At 40.6% G+C, this 15,197-nt stretch overlaps 1 protein-coding gene across 2 annotated transcripts in view; it reads left to right on the top strand.

The window, feature by feature from the left end:
* The window catches only part of LOC129712416 (mitogen-activated protein kinase 4-like), an 87,727-nt gene extending 73,130 nt beyond the window's left edge, over nucleotides 1-14,597 (top strand). For both annotated transcript variants that reach the window (XM_055660861.1, XM_055660946.1), the window contains 3 exons: nucleotides 219-380; nucleotides 5,715-5,916; nucleotides 11,305-14,597. In XM_055660861.1, coding sequence (XP_055516836.1) covers nucleotides 219-380; nucleotides 5,715-5,916; nucleotides 11,305-11,986 — 1,046 coding nt within the window. In that variant the 3' untranslated portion in view covers nucleotides 11,987-14,597. The remainder of the gene's footprint in view (nucleotides 1-218; nucleotides 381-5,714; nucleotides 5,917-11,304) is intronic.
* The last annotated feature ends 600 nt before the right edge of the window (nucleotides 14,598-15,197 follow it).

A 15,197-nucleotide genomic window follows, 5' to 3' on the forward strand; every position in this document is an offset into this window, starting at 1 on the left:
TTGCTTCTTTTCTATGTATAGAATCAACTGACAGACATCTGAGGTGATATTCAGTGCCTGTTCTCCGGGCCACAAATGAAGACCTTTTAGCCTAGTATTCCCTGGCAATACATGTTTTTGTTTTAAATGTTGAACTGTACATGGTCTGTGATGGTGAATGCAGTGAGCTAACTTTAAAACACAGTGACTTCCTCCTGTCCACTTTTTTTTCTTCCTAGGTGCACATGAGCTGGAACAGATGCAGTTAATTCTGAAAACAATTCCTGTTTTCCGAGAAGAGGACAAACAAGAATTGCTCCGTGTCATGCCCGCCTACATCAACCCAAAGTGGGAGGTATCAAAACCCTTAAGCGATCTACTTCCTGAAGGAAATGCAGAAGGTAAATAAGAAATTAGTGTGATTATTTTTTTTGCATATGAGATCTGTTCAGGGTTCGAGAGGTTCTATGCACGAAAAGGGTGAGGGTGCATGGAAAATAAATTGAGGCTAGGTCACATCTCAGAATAAGAGGTCGACGTATCAGGAGTGTGATGAGAAGTAATCTCTTCACCCTGATGGGAGTGAACCTTTAGAATTCTGTACTGAAAAGGGTGGAGGCACAGTCACTGAGTATATTCAAGATGGAGAGCAATAGAATTTTGGAATTTAAGTGAATAAAGAAATTATGGAGAGTTAGCGTAGGAAAATGAAGTTGAGGTACAAGATCAGCCACGATCTTATTGAATGGGAAGCAGACATAAGGGGACGAATAGCCTACAGCTGTTTCCACTGATTTCTTAACAATGTTCTTATCCTTAAAAAAATCTGCACATTTGGACTTGCTGTTCACATGGTGACTATTAAGAAGTAGAGCAATTTAAAATAGAGGAACCAACGAGAGAGCAGGCTATTCTAGACTGGGTATTGAGTAATGAGGAAGGGTTAGTTAGCAGTATTGTTGTGCGTGGCCCCTTGGGCAAGAGTGACCATAATATGGTTGAGTTCTTCATTAGGATGGAGAGTGACATCGTTAATTCAGAAACAAGGGTCCTGAACTTAAAGAAAGGTAACTTTGAGGGTATGAGACGTGAATTGGCCAAGATAGATTGACGATTGATTCTTAATGGGTTGACGGTGGATATGCAATGGAAGGCATTTAAAGACTGCATGGATGAATTACAACAATTGTTCATCCCAGTTTGGCAAAAAAATAAATCAGGGAAGGTAGTGCATCCATGGATAACAAGGGAAATCAGGGATAGTATCAAAACAAATTAGCCAGAAAAAGCAGCCTACCAGAGGACTGGGAGAAATTCAGAGACCAGCAGAGGAGGACAAAGGGCTTAATTAGGAAAGGGAAAATAGATTATGAAAGAAAACTGGCAGGGAACATAAAAACTGACTGCAAAAGCTTTTATAGATATGTGAAGAGAAAAAGATTAGTTAAAACAAATGTAGGTCCCTTGCAGTCAGAAACGGATGAATTGATCATGGGGAACAAGGACATGGCAGACCAATTGAATAACTACTTTGGTTCTGTCTTCACTAAGGAAGACATAAATAATCTGCCGGAAATAGCAGGGGACCGGGGGTCAAATGAGATGGAGGAACTGAGTGAAATGCAGGTTAGCCGGGAAGTGGTGTTAGGTAAATTGAATGGATTAAAGGCCGATAAATCCCCAGGGCCAGATAGGCTGCATCCCAGAGTACTTAAGGAAGTAGCCCCAGAAATAGTGGATGCATTAGTGATAATTTTTCAAAACTCTTTCGATTCTGGAGAAGTTCCTGAGGATTGGAGGGTAGCTAATGTAACACCACTTTTTAAAAAGGGAGGGAGAGAGAAAACGGGGAATTACAGACCAGTTAGTCTAACGTCGGTAGTGGGGAAACTGCTGGAATCAGTTATTAAAGATGGGATAGCAGCACATTTGGAAAGTGGTGAAATCATTGGACAAAGTCATCATGGATTTATGAAGGGTAAATCATGTCTGACGAATCTTATAGAATTTTTCGAGGATGTAACTAGTAGAGTGGATAAGGAAGAACCAGTGGATGTGTTATATCTGGACTTTCAGAAGGCTTTCGACAAGGTCCCACATAAGAGATTAGTATACAAACTTAAAGCACACGGTATTGGGGGTTCAGTATTGATGTGGATAGAGAACTGGCTGGCAGACAGGAAGCAAAGAGTAGGAGTAAAGGGGTCCTTTTCACAATGGCAGGCAGTGACTAGTGGGGTACTGCAAGGCTCAGTTCTGGGACCCCAGCTATTTACGATATATATTAATGATTTGGACAAGGGAATTGAATGCAACATCTCCAAGTTTGCGGATGACACGAAGCTGGGGGGCAGTGTTAGCTGTGAGGGGGATGCTAGGGGGCTGCAAGGTGACTTGGATAAGTTGGGTGAGTGGGCAAATGCATGGCATATGCAGTATAATGTGGATAAATGTGAGGTTATCCACTTTGGTGGCAAAAACAGGAAAGTAGATTATTATCTGAATGGTGTCCGATTAGGAAAGGGGGAGATGCAATGAGACCTGGTTGTCATGGTACACCAGTCATTAAAAGTAGGCATGCAGGTGCAGCAGGCAGTGAAGAAGGCGAATGGTATGTTAGCATTCATAGCAAAAGGATTTGAGTATAGGAGCAGGGAGGTTCTACTGCAGTTGTACAGGGTCTTGGTGAGACCACACCTGGAGTATTGCATACAGTTTTGGTCTCCTAATCTGAGGAAAGACATTCTTGCCATAGAGGGAGTACAGAGAAGGTTCATCAGACTGATTCCTGGGATGTCAGGACTTTCATATGAAGAAAGACTGGATAGACTCGGTTTGTACTCACTAGAATTTAGAAGATTGAGGTGGGATCTTATAGAAACTTACAAAATTCTTAAGGGGTTGGACAGGCTAGATGCAGGAAGATTGTTCCCGATGTTGGGGAAGTCCAGAACAAGGGGTCACAGTTTAAGGATAAGAGGGAAATCTTTTAGGACCGAGATGAGGAAAACTTTTTTCGCACAGAGAGTGGTGAATCTCTGGAATTCTCTGCCGCAGAAGGTAGTTGAGGCCAGTTCATTGGCTATATTTAAGAGGGAGTCAGATGTGGCCCTTGTGGCTAAAGGGATCAGGGGGTATGGAGAGAAGGCAGGTACAGGATACTGAGTTGGATGATCAGCCATGATCATATTGAATGGCGGTGCAGGCTCGAAGGGCCGAATGGCCTACTGCACCTATTTTCTATGTTTCTATGTTTCTAAAATGTATGAAATTTCCTCACTGCATTTCCTTTGATTTCCTCAATTGGGAAATGGGCAAACAACAGTTAAAAATCCCTACTCTAATATTACTGTAGATAAGTGAACACAGAACAGGCTGCAATGCTCACTTTCAGTTTCGTACTAATGAATTTGTATTGGGTTCCTTTTGTTTTCTTTTACTGCTCTCCTTATCTATCTGAGCATTAAACAAGTGAAGACAAAGATTGCCAGATATCATCTCAGTAGCAGTGTTGCAGTTTGGGATTTCTGCAAAAAATGTATTTGCAAAAAGGCAATTACTAAAAACAGGCAGAGACTTTGCATTTGGGGGGGGGTGGGGGGAGGTGTGGAGGGGAGGGTGTGTGTCCCCTCCCATTGGAATGGAGCTTTTGCATTTTTCAGTTTGAAAATGTGCAATCTGGTGCATACTGTAGTGAGTCTTTTAACTTGTATTTGAATGCATTATTTATGCTTTAAATCGGATTAGCTATGAATAAGGTTAGGCTAAATTACATTCCGAATTGCATTCCACAGTAGAGCCATTTCTATTCAACCTGTCAAAGGAATTTGGGGGCGGGCGGTGGGGGTTTAGAAATAGTCAGTGAGGTAAACAAACATAATAGTTGAGTGGCAAATGACAATAGTGCTTCCTTCCCAATATTTAACTGAAGGAAATAATGGGTTATCGGGACTGTATGTTGTGACAGACAGCCTGACACCTTGCATGTCATTTTAATATTACACTTATCCCATCCCCCTGGATATTCCGGATTAATCAATTAAGGTTTTGGCAACTAATTACAAATCAGGCTAATTACAAATCAATAATACAAGTGAAACACAGAGCACTGAGCATTGGGATCCAGACATCATGGACAACTGGCCTCAGTTCCCCGCTCACATCTGGCAGTGCTCTCTGTCTGAACCAGGGGCCACGGAACGTTTTTGAAAGTGGGGAGGTTGAGCGATCACTGATCACTGGCCTTGGGGGTAACCGGCGAGGGAGTTGAGCAACTGAGTTGGGGGAGGGTGTGGGAGGGAGGTGTCCATCCCTCCCATGGTAGGGACATTTTCAAATTTGATGTATCCAAATCATGTTTTAGTGCATTATAGAATTATGATTTCAATATTTTTTGTTTTGAGGTAACTTTTTAAGGAGTATGTTTTTCCACACAAAGGGCAGTGGGTGTATGGAACAAGCTGCCAGAGGAAGTAGTTGAGGCAGCGACTATCCCAACATTTAAGAAACAGTTAGACTGATACATGGATAGGACAGGTTTGGAGGGATATGGACCAAAAGCAGGTAGTGTAGCCGGGACATGTTGGCGGGTGTGGGCAAGTTGCGCTGAAGGGCCTGTTTTCACACTGTATCATTCTATGACTACATTATACCTCCACCATGCATGAATGCTTCAAAATCGTTGTCGAGTTTTATTGCCATATACTCAAGCATAGAAACATAGAAAATAGGTGCAGGAATAGACCATTCGGCCCTTCGAGCCAGCACTGCCATTCAATATGATCATGGTTGTTCATCTAAAATCAGTACCTCTTTCCTGTTTTTTCCCCATATCCCTTGATTTCGCTTGCCCCAAGAGCTAAATATAACTCTCTCCTGAAAACATCCAGTGAATTGGCCTCCGCTGCCTTCTGTGGTAGAGAATTCCACAGATTCACAACTTTCTGGGTGAAGAAAGTTTGTCCTCATCTCAGTCTTAAATGGCCTACTCCTTATTCTTAAACTGTGTGACCCCTGGTTCTGAACTTCCCCAACATCGGGAACATTTTTCCTGCAGTTACAGTAAGTGAAAATCTAGCAGGCAAGCAGTATGCTTTCTCCAACCACCCCCATTTGAAGGTCACTATCTTCCACCGTTTCTACCCAGTGCTTGGTACTTACTTCCAGTAGCCATTGGTTGTCCTCCAGGATGCACCGAGCCACAGCCTGGTCCATGCCGGTTACCAGGGCGAATTCGGCACAGAGACTCTCACGGCAGCGGCGCAACGCTTCCGGACCGCCGATGGCCCTGGACTCTTGCACTAAGGCTGCTCCATGGCCGGAGCTGCAGCGAGCGACTCACCAGCCCGGCAAACACTGGCCAGCCCGGCAAACACTCGTCAGCCCGGCAATCACTCGCCAGCCCGGCAAACACTCGGCAGCCCCGGCTCCCCGTCCGCCCCCTCCGCTGCTTCTGCTTCCATCCCTCCCTCAGCCCCAGCTGAGCAACACCGGCAGCCCATGCAGTTGATATGTGTTTTAAAATCTTCATTTATCACAGAATTTCTCACGACAGAGCGTGAGAAATTTGTGATCAGCGTGAGCGCGTGAGAATTTAGCCAAACGCGTGACGAGTTGGCAATGCGTGAAAGTTGGCAGCCTTGTTTTTATCCATGAAGCAGCTACAGGAGAGAATTGTGTTGGTACAACAAAATACAATGTTTGCAAATGTAACTGATATTATCTGCTTGAAACAGCTATCGATTTCCTGGAAAGGATCTTGACATTTAACTCTATGGATCGATTAACTGCTGAAGAAGGCCTAGCACATCTCTTTATGAGCCCTTACTCCTGCCCACAAGATGAACCAATATCTCAGCATCCTTTCAGAATCGAAGACGAAATAGATGACATCCTGCTGATGGAAGCGAGTCAGAGCCAGATGTCTAACTGGGAGAGGTATAACGCCTGATGTGAATTATGTTAAATGACCCTGATAAAGAGTCTTCTTTAGAAGTTATTGTTTCTTATAACATGTACATAATTGTTGAAAGAAGGGACATGTGTTTTCATCCTTAACTCCCTTTATAAGCAATTCTTGGTGTAAAAGAATTATCAATTAGGGACTGGGTGACCCATAGACAGAAAGGCAAACCAGAACGAAGTGAAACAGGGGATGGGAAGGTATTTTCTGGATGGGGGAGTAATAATGCTATTAAAATACATTCCATTGGCATAGTGGAGTATACCTTGGTGAGGGGTGGATCTTAGGAATCTTAAAACTCTTAAAACATTCAACTTCCAACCTAAGCTGAGTTGCTAGTTTAAACCAAGCAACAGAAAATATAAATAAATAAGCAAAATTCCTGACACCAATTGTAATTTAGGATTCCTGTTGTAAACTATATAAAGGGACATTGGATGAAGACGTGTTCATGCCCAGGCACCACTTAACTGACTTCTTTGGGAAGTTAATTAGCACCTGCAAAATGAGGTTGAAAAGTCAGTTTCACACATTCAAACCTTCAAGAAAGAGGATTTTTATTTTGAAAGGGAGATTAGATTTTTCACTATATTTACTGTGTTGAGGAGACCAACAGGATAAAATGCTGCATTGTAATCATTTTGCCCAGCTGTTAGTGGAAGGCACAGTTTTCGCTGAAATCACATTTGAATGACAATGTTGCCACGTTATCCCAAAAGATCAATGTTTTTATGCTGCAAAGCACCGTCGTTTCTTGGCAATTGTGACTGCCTGTGGTGCAACTATTTTTTTTTTAAAGATATAAAAGAACAGGATTAAATATTTATAAACACATTTACACCTCAATACACAAATATATAGAATTATATCAACTATCTCACGGGGGATTTAAACACAATGCACAATTGCAGAAACAATAACTGATTGTAATATCCTGAGCAAAATAAAATTGAGAGAGCCACATTTTCACATCTGAAGTATCAGCTGCAGTGCAAACTCTATCAGGCAACATGTTAACATCTGGCCATAGTTTCCAGGAAAAAAAGTCCCTATTCATTCCAAGAAATAGTAATTCTATCTTCTTTGGTACTATCTTTTACAAATATTTCTTTTTTATTTTAAATCTGCTGTGATATCCATTTTTACTTCATTTCCGCTCTATGGTACATTATCTCTTTGCCTTTGCCAACACAACTGGCCTTGGGAGACCATCTTTTCCCGATGGGAAAGCTGTTGCACATCAAATCAACAGAGTAGAAATCACTAATCAGCTAGCTGGACCAATGATGGATACAAGCTCTCAATTTATTCACAGTACAGAAATGAACTGTGTGCCTCATCGTCTTGCTATTCGTTTAAAAGCAAACAATGCATCCTTCGGGGTCGATCAGTTTAGTTTAGAGGTATTTAAGAAGGAACTGCAGATGCTGGAGAATCGAAGGTTACACAAAAAAGCTGGAGAAACTCAGCGGGTGCAGCAGCATCTATGGAGCGAAGGAAATAGGCAACGTTTCTCAGCTCCATAGATGCTGCTGCACCCGCTGAGGATTTTCTCCAGCTTTTTGTGTAACCTAGTTTAGAGGTATAGTGTGTAAAGAGGTCCTTCGGCTCACCAAGTCTGGGCCAACCAACTATCACCCGTTCATACGCTAGTTCTATGTTATCCCACTTTTTCATTCTACAAACTAGGAATAATTTACAGAAGCCAATTAACCTACAAACCTGCACTTCTTGGGAAAGTGGGAGGAAACCCATGCGGTCACAAGGAGAACGTGTAAACTGTGTATAGACAGCACCTGTAATTAGGATCAAACCCAGGTCTCTGGTGCAGTGAGGCAGCAACTCTACCGCTGCACCACTGTGCTGCCCTGGGGAAAGATCAAACACTATACATCCAGGATCTTTAATCATGACTTTCTGCTAAAGCAACACAACTTCGAATGCAAAAATAATATCAAACTTTATTACTATTCTACAAATCATCTTCACAAACCTTTAACCGTTTCTTCTCTGCCCAAAATTCAAGAAACTCATGAACTGTTTTGTATCATTAATTGAGATGACTGCAGCCATGACCTCTACAGCTAATTTCTCTGACACATCAGGCCACTGCCACTGAATTCATATCATTTCTTTGCTTTTTTGCACTTTTTGTTCTTTGCTTTTTTGCACTTTCTGAGCTCATTAATTTATCTTGTACATAAGATCTATCTCCTCCCTTGATCCTTTCAGAAATCAGATATCCATTTCCTCCCACTGTGATCTATAGTGCAGATGACATAGTTACAAATAGCTGAGCAACAACTGATCAGGATTCATTTTTCAGATACTTAACCAATGGAATCATGGTTAGATAGGATGGTCAAGAAGGCTTTTGGTACATTAGCCTTCATTCATCAGAGTATTGAGTACATAATTTGGGAGGTTATGTTACAGTTGTACAGGATATTGTTGAGGCCACATTTGGAGTATTGTGTTCAGTTTTGGTCACCCTGTTATAGGAAATATGTTGTTAAGCTGGAAACGGTTCAGAGACGATTTATGAAGATGTGGCCAGGACTCGAGGATGTGAGCTAGAGGGAGAGTTTGAGAAGGCAGGGATTTTATTCCTTGGAGTGAAGGATGATGAGGATTCTTAGAGAAGTGTATAAGATCATGAGAGGAAATTAACAGAGTATTTTACCCAGAGTAGATTAATCAAGAACCAGAGGACATAGATTTAAGGTGAAGGGGAGGGGGGGATGATTTAATAAGAACCTGAGGGACAATTGTTTTATACAAAGGGTTGTAGGCATATGAAAGGAACTGCCAGAGGAGGTAGTTGAGGCAGGTGCTATCACAACATTTAAAAGACATTTGGAGAGGTACATGGATAAAGGGATATTGGGCCAAATGTAGGTATTGGGCCTAGTGTAGATGAGCTATGGGTCCATGTTGGCATGGGCAAGTTGGGTCAAAGGGCCTATTTCCACGCTGTATGATTTGGCCTGTGTATTATTTGTTGGGAAGATGTAGCTAATTTGAAAATCCAAAAGGACGTTCCCCAATGACTTACAATCTTAACTTGAATGAAAGCAGAGAATGCTAGAAATACTAACGTCAGTCAGCATCTGTGGATTGAGGAACCGGAATAACACAGGCAGCTGTGGAGGCCAAGTCAATGGATATTTTTACAGCAGAGATTGACAGATTCTTGATTAATAAGGGTGTCAGGGTTATGGGAAGAGGGTAGGAGAATGAAGTTGAAAGGGAAAGATAGATTAGCCATGAATCGGCCGTGGAGAAGACTTGATGGGCCGAATGGTCCAATTCTGTTCCTATAACATGAACATTTCAGGGCAGTGACTCTTCTCAGAACCATGATTTGAAGTTGCTAATTTGAATTGAAGTGCCTGCAAAGATTCTTATTTACGTTGTTTTGTACATGCAAGTGGATGATGAGTATTTTAGAGGGCAAAAAAGTAATAACAGAAGTTTATTCTGTTGCCCTGCCTGCTCTGATGTTGACCCTGCTTAAATGTAAAATCAAGGAACTGCAGATGCTGGTTTATACCAAAGAGAGACATGAAATGCTTATGTAACTCAGTAGTTCAGGCAGCATCTCTTGAATAACATGGATAGGTGATGTTTCGGGTCGGGACCCTTCTTCAGACTGATTGTAGGAGGCAGGAAAGAAAGCTGGATAAGAGCAGGAGCTGGACAGAGCGTGGCCGGTAATTGGTGAACGTAGGTGAGGGTTTTTTTTTGATGGACAAACTGTTGGATGCAGGTGAGGTGAAAACACCAAGTTTAATGTGTGGTCTACGACAAGTTAACTTAACATAGCAGAAAGCTATGATAAGTTACTTTGGACACTGGGAAAGGATAACCAAGAAAAACTCACTAAGGTGCAGTAATCTGAGCAAAATGAAAAGTTGTAGATGAGAACAAAGCTTGACTAATGTATTGATGCCCTTCACAACCACACGCAATTACATAAAATGCACTGCCATATCTACATACACACTAATGGCCAGTGGTAGTGAAAGATTGTTTAATATTGTACAGGTAATTGTAGTATAAAAATGGAAATTGTTTAATGAAATAATTTCAAGACTTTGTGGAGAGGGTAGGTAGTGGGACAAGATAGATTACTCTTACGTAAAGCTGGTATGATCTTGATAAGGTAAATAGTGTCCTTCCAGGCTGCAATCATTCCATGGATCTACCATAGAGCACAGAGTAAAAGCAGAAAGTGCTGGAATCACTCAGCAGGTCAGGCAGCATATGTGGAAAGAGAAACAGAGTTAATGTTGAAACTTCATGACCCTTGCCAAAACTTCAGTAGAAGAGAAGATGGGAGAGTTGGGTAGCGCAACAAAAATATTTCTGATAGGTGAAGCCAAATGCGTTATAAATGTTATTATCTAGCTTTAGCCTGTGTAATATGGGACTTGCCCTATAAACTATAATATACTTATGAAGGGAGAAAAGGGGATTCAAAATCACAGATGGATGACTGACAGAAATGGTGTGTACTGATAAAAGACAGAAAGTCAGTGTGAGTTACCCAGAGCTGGATATTGAGTTTGAAAATCTGCCGCATGTCCAGAAAGAAGATGACATGTTGTTGCTCAAGCATACTTTAAGTCTTGTTTCCACAGTGCAGGAGGCAAGAGACACATAAGTCTAAGTAGGAGTGGGATTGAAAGTTAAAGTAACATGTATTTTCTGCTTCCCAGTTCTTTTGAAAAGTCTTAACTCCGTGTCCCTTTCCACAGACATCGCATGACCTTATGAGTGGTTCCAGCAGATTTCCAGCATCTGCACTTATTATATTTTCATAATACTAGAGTGGTGTTACTGCAACATGTATTTTATATGTAACATGCTATTTAATAAAGTATCTTGAGACATTTTGGTATGATAAAGGTGCTATGTAAATATAATTTACTGTTTTCAACTCTAAAATTCTTATCACAACCAACTGATGGTGGGAGGTACAAACAAAGTCTAGGTATTTCTTAAACAAGGAGAGACAAATAGTTCTGCTATCCAATTCCTTATAATTCTCAGGAACCTTGATGGAAACATAGAAAATTCTGTGTTCATTATTTGATGAGGGGGATATCCAATTAAAGTGAAAACTGGACCTGTAAGCTTTCCCAATAAATGGCAAAAATTACATCCCCCATTGTAAGACATTGGAGAAGTTTGAATCAATACAGGGATGTTACCTCTGCTGCTAAGCACTGGAGTAACTCAGCAGGTCAGGCAGCATCTCTGGAGACAAAGGATGGGTAACGTTTCAGGTTGGAACCCTTCTTCAGACTGACCTCTGCTGCTTCTCTTTAAAATAATCACAATTAACATTTGTGTTGCAGATATCATGATAGCTTCTCTTCTGACCTGGAGTGGCTCCGGGACAAATATGGAGACATGGATGAAGTGCAGCGAGATCCAAGAGCTATGTCCAAAGCTGTAGCAGAGGATGTGCAGATCGACCCACGTAAATATTCACAGAGTAGCTCGGAGAGACTCCTGGAGCAGTCTCACACATCAATGGATCGAATGTCTGAAATGGACTATGGACGATCGTGCGATTATAAAATCGGATCACCCTCTTACCTGGATAGACTATTGTGGAGGGATAACAAGCCCCATCATTACTCCGAACCCAAACTCATTCTGGATTTATCTCACAGGAAAAGAACAGCAACGGCCTCGTGTGTGGCTGTTTCGCTGGATGAAGGGAAATCTGACCTCCTTTTGAAAGTCTCAGATTATAAGAATGGCGGTCCTTTAAAAATTGATTGCTCCAGCTCATTGCCAAACATTCAGGAAAGGAGTCAGCCGGCATCGCCGCGCACTCTGGCATCTTCAGAAATATCAAGTGGAGGAGGCTCACAATTTGATTTTGATGTCTTCATATCCAGAGCTCTGAAACTTTGTGGGAAACAAGAAGAGCTAGCCGATAATAAATTGAATGATTTGAATGGCACTTGCATGTCAGAACATGCCAATGAAATAGTCCAGGCAGAAATCAATGAAAAAGAAAGATGGTAGAATACAGCATTATTGGATATTATTGGAGCTGCTGCATTGGGGTGTCAGTTTATAAAGATGGTGTCTCAACAAACAAGTAGAATAACTTAATGGAAATTAAACTGGAAAATTAATTATTGGGGGTGTGGGCTGTTTGATCCATTCCGACCAAGAATCACTGCTTCATTCATTTGCAAGGTAGCTGTAGTAAACACTGATGACCTGCTAAACCTGGGATGATTATAACACAATTTCAGCAAAAATTAAAGCTCATATTTTTTGTGTATTTCCAGGCAATGAATTTGTCACTGTGTACTGATAGTTTCAATTAATTTGCCTGAAAAATCGATAACTTTATGTGATGCATGTACATACAGGTTACATTTTAGGTTGATACTAATGAATTAGGGGTAATACCATGGAAGTTGTGACATTTTTCTTTCAAAGGCTAAATTATTTTTTTTTACTATTTGATGCCTTGTTCATTTGCTCTGTCCAATTCTAGCTTTCTGCCATGTTTTTGTGTGTGAAATTGCCCAATTGGAATATTTCCATTTGCCCCATATAACATCTCAACTTCTTTGGGTTAATTGTAATCTTTGAGTTAGAATTTATTTCCCCTTTATCACAAATGCAATTTATACAGAATCCTGATGGGATTTTAGCTGGGCATGGTATTCGCTAAAGATGCTAGCCTCAATGAAATCTGATGGGACAGAATTAGTAGTTATTTTCTAAATATAAAATAATATTTTTGGAGAGCCAGGAGATATTCCATGTGCACAATGTGGGCTGCTGTATCCCAGGCTTTCCACTTCAATGACTGAATCTCTATATCCCCAACTTTTACATTATTGGATTGGCAGCTTTAAAAGTGCCAAAGTATCTTCATTACCCTGTTAGAGATTTAACCACGGTGTCTCTGGAAGGCCCAATTTAGCAGTCAACTGCCCAGCCAGGAGTTAAAATCTAGCCTCTTGTATGCTGTAGATGAGATAACATTTTGGAGTTCTGGACTGTTACACCACCTATTGGTGTGAAAATCCTATTACTATCTTCTCAGAGGTGAAATTATTTACATTTATTTTTTTAAGAGAGCTTGCTTATTTCTTGGGCTGAATAATTATTGTAGAAAAATGAAACACTTCTCAACTCTGCCTTTGTGAAGCATTCCCTTATCAAATATAATCCAGACTGAAGGCTCTGGGTTTCACATTCTGTTCAAAGGGTACACCTTGCTTGCAAGCTCAGAAAATCTTCTGGTAGACAAAAATGCTGGAGAAACTCAGCGGGTGAGGCAGCATCTATGGAGCGTAGGAAATAGGCAACGTTTCGGGCCAAAGCCCTTCGTCTAACTTGCACCATGGTGATCATTTTCCATTGTATACAGCTACACATTTTATGACCAGTCAGAATATCACTTAATGCAAAAGGTAGACAAAATTGCTGGAGAAACTCAGCGGGTGCAGCAGCATCTATGGAGCGAAGAAAATAGGCGACGTTTCGGCCCGAAACGTCGCCTATTTTCTTTGCTCCATAGATGCTGCTGCACCCGCTGAGTTTCTCCAGCAATTTTGTGTACCTTCGATCTTCCAGCATCTGCAGTTCCTTCTTGATCACTTAATGCAAAATGGCATGTGGACCTGTTCTGTCTCAAAAATGAGTCGAGTTGCGACTGGTTGCACTGAATTTAAACTGGGGCTGAGCAGCAAAAATAAACTGCTGCAAGATTTCTTTTTAGTACTTAAAAAGGCTAAACTGCTGAAAATACATCCTGAAGATTTTCAATCTGATCTAAAGTGTAATGTAAATGCAGGTTATTTTTCAAAAGCTTGCAGGTAAATATTAGGAGTGAAAAAAACTACTGAAAATTGGAAATAGTGCTCTTCCTGATAATGCCATTATGCTGTGTTTGTCATTTCAACAGGTACTGTATATTGCAGCGAAAAATACATTGAGACATTTTAATTGATACGAGAAACTAAGTGAATTCTGTTCAGCAAATGTTGAAAAAAGAGCTATTTGGCATAATATTCTTGGGTCCCCTGGCCACTTAGATGAGACTGAAAAATAAATAATGTTAAATGCGGTAATGAATCGATGCATTCAGGAAATAAGTGTTCAAAATGACATGGATAAGATACATGTATTATTGAAGGTTATCAAGGGGACTGAGCCATGAGGACCAGGATAGTACCTGTTCCCTCTCTTGAATCCCATGAGCTAGACAGTTCAATCAAGGCAGCAAAGGAGCACTTCAACATTATTTCAGCATTGGGTCCTTTTTACATCTAGTCTTACAGTGTAGAAAGATACGTTTCATTCCTCACTCGAAGGAAAACAAACCCAGTCCATCCAGTATTTCCTAGTTATTAAAATGACTTTGACTATAGTACTGGGAAGAATATAAATTATAAAATTGGAGGTATTTGGAGGTAATACATGGGAAAATTCAATCTTCATGTATATTGGGCAAACCAGATTTACATTAATAAGGATCAAGGTGACTTCACAAATGTATTCATGATAGATTAAAAGATCCGTATATCAAGGATGCAAAATGTAACAGGCTAAATTGGAAGTGGTATTGTGCCTTCAGGCAAGATTAATTAATAACCATGCATTAGAGGAATGGTTGTGAAGTGTCAATTTTTTGATGAAGTTTGGTTGAGTCTCAGAGTTTTTAGTTACATTACAACCAGCATATTACATCTGAACAAATCTAATTCTATGTGTATATAAGGGCCAATTTAGGGTGGTAATTAAAATAATAACCTAGAATAAATGTAAATTCCCTTAAGGAATTAAGAACCCTTTGGCGAAAATGATCCTGCTGTCGCGAGGGAATTTTAATAACGTTTAAATACAAGGATTAGTCACATAATTTTGCCAAAACCACCAAACTTGTTGCCTAGAAAGATTTTATATCAGGAAAGGATGTCGAAGGATTAAATAGAGTATCATAGAAGAGACAAGAGTAAGGAATGGAGAAACAAAGAACTGCAGATGCTGGTTTACAACAAAAAAAATACACAAGTGTTGAGTAACTCAGTGGGTCAGGCAGCATGTCTGGAGAACATGGATGGGTTTTGGGTTGGGACCCTTCCAAATCAGCCTGAAGAAGGGTCCGGACCTGAATTATCTTTTAACCATGTTCTCCAGAGATGCTGCCTGACTCGCTAAGTTACTGTAGCATTTGTCTTTTATTTACTTAAAAATAAATTGTGAAAAT

This window comes from Leucoraja erinacea, chromosome 1, assembly GCF_028641065.1.
Source record: "Leucoraja erinacea ecotype New England chromosome 1, Leri_hhj_1, whole genome shotgun sequence".
Classification (NCBI taxonomy): Eukaryota; Metazoa; Chordata; class Chondrichthyes; order Rajiformes; family Rajidae; genus Leucoraja; species Leucoraja erinaceus.